The sequence below is a fragment of the Morone saxatilis genome, unplaced genomic scaffold (assembly GCF_004916995.1).
Source record: "Morone saxatilis isolate NCDOM2014 unplaced genomic scaffold, NCSU_SB_2.0 Contig17, whole genome shotgun sequence".
NCBI classification, from domain to species: Eukaryota; Metazoa; Chordata; class Actinopteri; family Moronidae; genus Morone; species Morone saxatilis.
Window position 1 is genome coordinate 2,480,981 of NW_023339729.1, and position 5,741 is coordinate 2,486,721.

Consider the following 5,741-nt stretch of genomic DNA (forward strand, 5'->3'; position numbering starts at 1 on the left):
CCAAATCTTTTTTTGGTGCTTGTTATCATTGATACTTCAGCAGCTTAGTCTAAAATGTGCCATACACAGTTGTTATACATAATAGGATGAATAATGAATAATAGCCATTAATAATAGTGATACAGCTCAATAATAATAAGTACACACATTTCAAATTGTATTAGAGCCTTTAAGAAGAACTCTTCACGAAAAGCCACTTCACATGAGTTTAAAAAAGAAAAGAAAAAGGTAATAAAAACAACACCACTAAGAAGGATAATTAGCTATATCTCCAACACTCACAAGAATTAACTAATAAAATCACTAAAAGCAGTTCTAAAAAGGTTGGGTTTTGATCAGTGATTGAGAGTGGAGTGCATCAGTACAGTCTTGGAGGTTTGGGAGAAGTTCCAGAGGGAGGGGGCAGCAATGGGAGAAGGCTCTGTCGGCCGCAGGTACGAATCTTTGGTCCTCAGTGGTGGAGATAATAGGTGGCTTCCAGAAGAGCAGACTGTCGTGTTTTAAGGAGTGTGGCGGATGAGCAGGCTCGTGAAGTAGAAGGGGGCCAGGTTGTGGAGGGCTTTGTCGAGTGAAGAGAAGGATCTTTAAATTGGATCCGTTGTTTGGACAGGGATTTGCTAGGACAGGGGGGTGAATGTGTCCACAGGGAGCGAGTATGGGTAAGCAGCGAGCAGCAGAGTTCTGAATGTACAAGTTTATTAGTACTTGAAAGACTGTATCATATAACGATGCAATAGGTCAATTCTGCATGTAATGAAAGGCATGGATGAGGGTCTCAGGCAGCAGAAAGAGGAGAGTGAGGGGCGAGGCATGCACATGTTTTTCAGGTGAAGAAAGCAGTTCTGGTGATTTGGTTGACGGATGGGTTCAAAAAGAGAGGTTGCTGTTGAATATGACTCCGACTTTCCGAATTGTCCTTGGAAGGAGACAGAGTCGTTAAATTCCCTGAATTAATTTCTGTTTTGTTATTTTTACTTTGGGTGGCAGCTTGTGGTGGGCAGGCCATTCTATCCCTCTAGAGCACCTGATATTAAGTCCAACTGAAATTACATTTATCACCCTTTTAGTCAAAATAACATTTGTTTAATGTCTTGTAAATAATTGTTATTAATGAAATGGAAGAAGAAGGTCCCAGCCGGCTGGTGTCAGGGTCCACAAGCTGCCACGAAACACTGTGCAAACGCTCAGCTTGCTTCCATTTGTTCTGAATGTGTTAAGCTGTGTCACATAAATGGTATAAGAGAAAATGATGTCAGTGTCTGTTTTTCAGCCTTTCTGCTCCCCCAATCTCAGTTGTGTATCTCACTTGTTCCAACCTTTTTGGAATCGTTATCCCCCCTAAAGCCAGTTTTAGATTTAGTGGCATCTTATTGCACGATTGGCATGGTTGCAAACTAACTGGAAACTGCTCGCTTCAGCCAAGCGAAGGAGAAACTGATGGCACACACAATTTGCCCACAAAACTGAAAGTTCAGAATGGACTTTACTACTGTAGAAAGCGTCGGCGCTTCAACATGAGGGCCTTCGTTAGAAGAGGACTCACTCCCGGTGTAGATAAAAACTCTGATTGCTAACGGCGGGGTAACAAAAGAACAAAGATTCTTATTTTCAGGTGATTATACACTAATGAAAACATATCTATGAATATTATATTCCATGTCTGCCAATAGATCCTCCTGAATGTTACACACTGGACCTTTAATATTTAATTTATATTTTAATGCCTTAAAATAACTTTTTTTTCATGATGTGCTTGTGTTCTTTTGTCCATCCTTGGCAATCACTCACAAACTGACTTGGCAGACAATTAGAGCAGAACACCTTTGGAATTGCTGTCAAGGGCAAGTGATATTTGGACTCAATTATTTTCCAGTCTGACATTAGAAAAATTGGATGAATCCGTGCAAAGATTGATCAGGACAACAAACAAATTTGCTGGGAAATGTCAGAACAGAGCTAATAAATGACGTGTGAAAAGCTGAGATGGATGGGACTCAGATTTGATGATCTTGGCAGTGACCTTTCCCTACAGTTACATTTACAAAATAATTATTCAGATCATGTCTCCCTCTGTGTCCCGACAGCTTTCTGAGGTTTTGCTCAGTGCCTTAAACCAAAACCTTGTCCAGTTCACGTTGCGGCCGGGGGTCCAAGTCACTGTGTACGCGGCACACCTATCAGCAGGTAAACAACCACGGCTGCTTGTGTATGTTTAGTGCTGCCCAGGAGGGCCTTTGTACTTCTGTAGTAAGTGGGACAGAACATAAAGCATGTAGACTATCAGACCTAGATACAGTTGGGCAGTCAGGTATATTTTTATTATTTTTGCCACCCCGTCAACTAATAACCCCAACCCTGTGTCTGATTGGCTCTCACCATGTAGCTACACAGAGACATTCAGAGAGTGAGCATCGTTACAAGTATGTGTGCCTCTTCCTATTGGGGATGCTGCTACTGTCCTAAAGGGGCTTAGAGTAAGAGAAGTCCATACTACTGTACATTAAAATGACTCATCTATGATTCACAAAGGTGTCAATTATCCTTTTGAGTGCTCATTGCATGATTCAACTGGGTGGAAATACAGCTTGCGTCAGTTGTCATCTGCTTAAACTCTGTGGCTCTTCCTGTCTTCCTGTCTCTGCAGCGCCCCTAGTGGACACCAGCGAGAACCACAGTGGCTCTGCCATGCTAATGCTGCTATCAGTAGTAGTTGTGGGTTTAGCTGTATTTGTCATCTACAAATTCAAGAGGTAAAGTGCTCAATGTGAAAATGTCATGTCTATACAGCCGCCACACGTACGTGGTAGGGAGAGGTGCCATCGAGTCCTGACAGCTCAGTAAACAAAAGCTGCCTGCGAGGCTACAGTTAAGGTTGATAGCTGCCTGTCAAATGCCTTCGCCGGCGTACCCAGTGCTCCTCGGCGGAGCTTCTCCCCTAACACATCTGCGGGGATCCCATGGAAATTCTTTTGTCAGGTCATTCTTTGCAAAAAGAAATGTCAGTCAGCCGTCAGCCGCTATCAATATTAAGCCCTTTGAATGTAGGCAGTTGACCTTTCTGAAATGTTAAATTATGTCTCCTCGGCAAGGTGCAGTTCCAAAGGAAAAGGGCACGAAGGGTCATGAAGATTTACAGACAAGCAGAGGCAAAACCTCAGATTTACAGATCTTATCGCTTTTAGTATTTGTGTAAACACTGAATTACATGCAAATGTGCTTTATCATGTCATCAGAAGTAACAAAGAAGTTGAGCAGAACTGCACACAGCCCAATCCCGTTCCCCAGTCTCCTTCTCTTTGTTTTAGTTAGGCTGTCGTCTTTATCCCTTTGCCTCACTGTAAATCTTTCCTCAAGGAAGATCCCAGGCCTCAACGTCTATGCGCAGATGCAGAACGAAAAAGAACAAGAAATGATGAGTCCAGCTAATCCAACAGAGGCCACGCCCAGCTCACAGCGGGACATGGTGCATTCTTTGGAGATTCTGGACACAGAGTTCAACTCACGGCCCATCGGTGAATATCCAGCTCGACTTATTTATTGATTGTTTTTCTCCATTGCTCCATTTATACCATTGTGTGTCGTTTCATGAGGCTCATCCTGTGCTTTTTGTCATGTGTTTCTCAGAAGTGAAATGATCTGGTCGAGTGGGGAACGAGAGCTAAGCAAACATGAGTATGATAAAGAAGTACAGCTGCTTCTCAATAGTACAATAACATTAATCACCTGAAAAGGTAGATGGGTGACAAATGAGAAAAATCATAAGCCTCTAGATCTATAGACATATATACATAGACGCCACATTGGCCGTCGGATTGTCAATGTTGCCGCCATATTGGAAACAAATGCATGTAAACGAGGGAGCTGAAATTTTTCTGGATAAAAAGCACTACAATGTTCACGTTTCTCAACTGATTTTTATTGAGTTTATGATAAACATAGAGTGTAATTGTTTTTTTGTCCCAAGTTATCTAGATTCCCAATAGTTAATAGGCTATGCTGCCCTACAAAGACAAACCGTAGTAACTACAATTTTGGTCAAAATTGAGTTATGAAAAAATTAACTTTTAAATGTCTGCTTTATTTTGTGACAACTTTAGTTGTCACTGTGTTAAATATGCAGTAACTACATAACCCAACCAAAAACCAAGACAAACTGCAGTCAGTGCAGTTACTGCGCTCTCCTTCGGTTTCTCAGTGCTTTGGCTGCAGTTACTGTGGCTAATAATAGTTTAGATACTACTGTGCTTGTTTCTTTGGGTTTTTTCTGTAATTTGTCACCCATCTGTATATTCTGATATATTTAACTGTGATGGCCTAACATAATGTCTGTTGTTACCCCGACTCTTTTTTCAGGGGTAGAGAATTTCTGCTAGATTTCCGTGGCTCTTTGAATGTGAAATTTCAGTGATTAACACTGCTACCTGTTGTCATTAACACATACTCACATGTTGTGTTCAGTTCCAATTTCCTTTAAAGTCAGACTATGTAAATTGTGGTCTTGGTCTAGTATGGCCGCGTTATTATGGATCTCACTGCTTATCTTGGCATGACAGGCCCTACAAATCATTCAAGGGCCAGGATTGGCCAAGCTTTCTGCTAAAAAGGCCTGCTAACTTATTGTGAAAGAGTTTATATGGACCCAAAAGTTGTTGCCTAAACATAGCCAAACTTTGACTAAAAACTGAAGATCAGTTAACAAAGATAATAATACAAGTAAGTCTAAAAACTGTCTCATGGGAGAGTAAAACCAGATATGTCCTGTGATTAACCCATTCATCCACCATTACTTCCTAGCTTGGATTTTGTTATAAAAATATAATAGTATAGATACGATAAAGCTTTTTTTTTGTTGCTTTCTTTATGTCACCTGATAAGCAAAGGCACCTAGCAAATCATAGCGCATGAATGCTACTCAGGGTGTATCCTGGCAACAAAAGCAGTGGGATTCATAATTAGACAGTGTGGCCAGTAGATTATGGTGGCTAAGGTTAGGTTGTTTGGGTAGATATTGCTGTGTAACTTACTTAGTAGTAGTAGTAGTAGTAGTAGTAGTAGTAGTAGTAGTAGTAGTACATTACTGAGTGAGTTCACTGACTTGTGCTACCAAGTCTTAGTATTTGCCATTATCTTGTAGATTAATTTTCTTGTGGCCACAGTGGTTGTTAAAAAACTTTACATAGTCTGACTTCAACAGCTGCTTTTGCGTTTTTCTATGTTCTTTCTCATCCAATTTCAAATTTATTCCATATTTATATTTTCTATAATAAAACACAATCAGTAAACTGCAGTCATTTAAACGTAGACTTTAAAGCTACACTAATCAATATTTGTAGTAATAAACCCACAAAGAATTATCACCAACTCTGTTTTTATTGTTATCAGGCAGCAGACAGACAATGTTAGCAGCTAGCTGGTTAACACAGAAAACAGAACATAAAGGAGTTGGTGAGGACTAAAACAGAAATTAAAGTAGAGTGACTATTAGAATATTGATTATTCATCAGGTGACCAAAAACACAGCTCCAAATGAATGCTAATGTTGCTCATGTCATTTGAGTTTGTAAATAACTGACAATTCACCAGCCAAAAATATTTTTTAACCACCATAAGTGCATCTTGTATTATTTGACTATTACCTCAAGTGTCAACCATTCTGACCCTTTTAAGCTTCATACTTAAGCCAGGATCTTGACGCTCCTGCATCGTTCAGCTCTCCTCATCTTCATGTTTTCTTCTTGGTG

General features: G+C 40.3%; 1 protein-coding gene across 1 annotated transcript in view; it reads left to right on the top strand.

The window, feature by feature from the left end:
- Positions 1 to 5,733, top strand: part of LOC118326515 (VPS10 domain-containing receptor SorCS1) — a gene marked incomplete in the record, with an annotated part of 146,103 nt that extends 140,370 nt beyond the window's left edge. Inside the window, 4 exon segments of the mRNA XM_035659526.1 lie at positions 2,085 to 2,184; positions 2,645 to 2,750; positions 3,355 to 3,512; positions 3,625 to 5,733. Of these exon segments, the coding sequence (XP_035515419.1) occupies positions 2,085 to 2,184; positions 2,645 to 2,750; positions 3,355 to 3,512; positions 3,625 to 3,635 (375 nt within the window).
- Between the last annotated feature and the right edge of the window lie 8 nt (positions 5,734 to 5,741).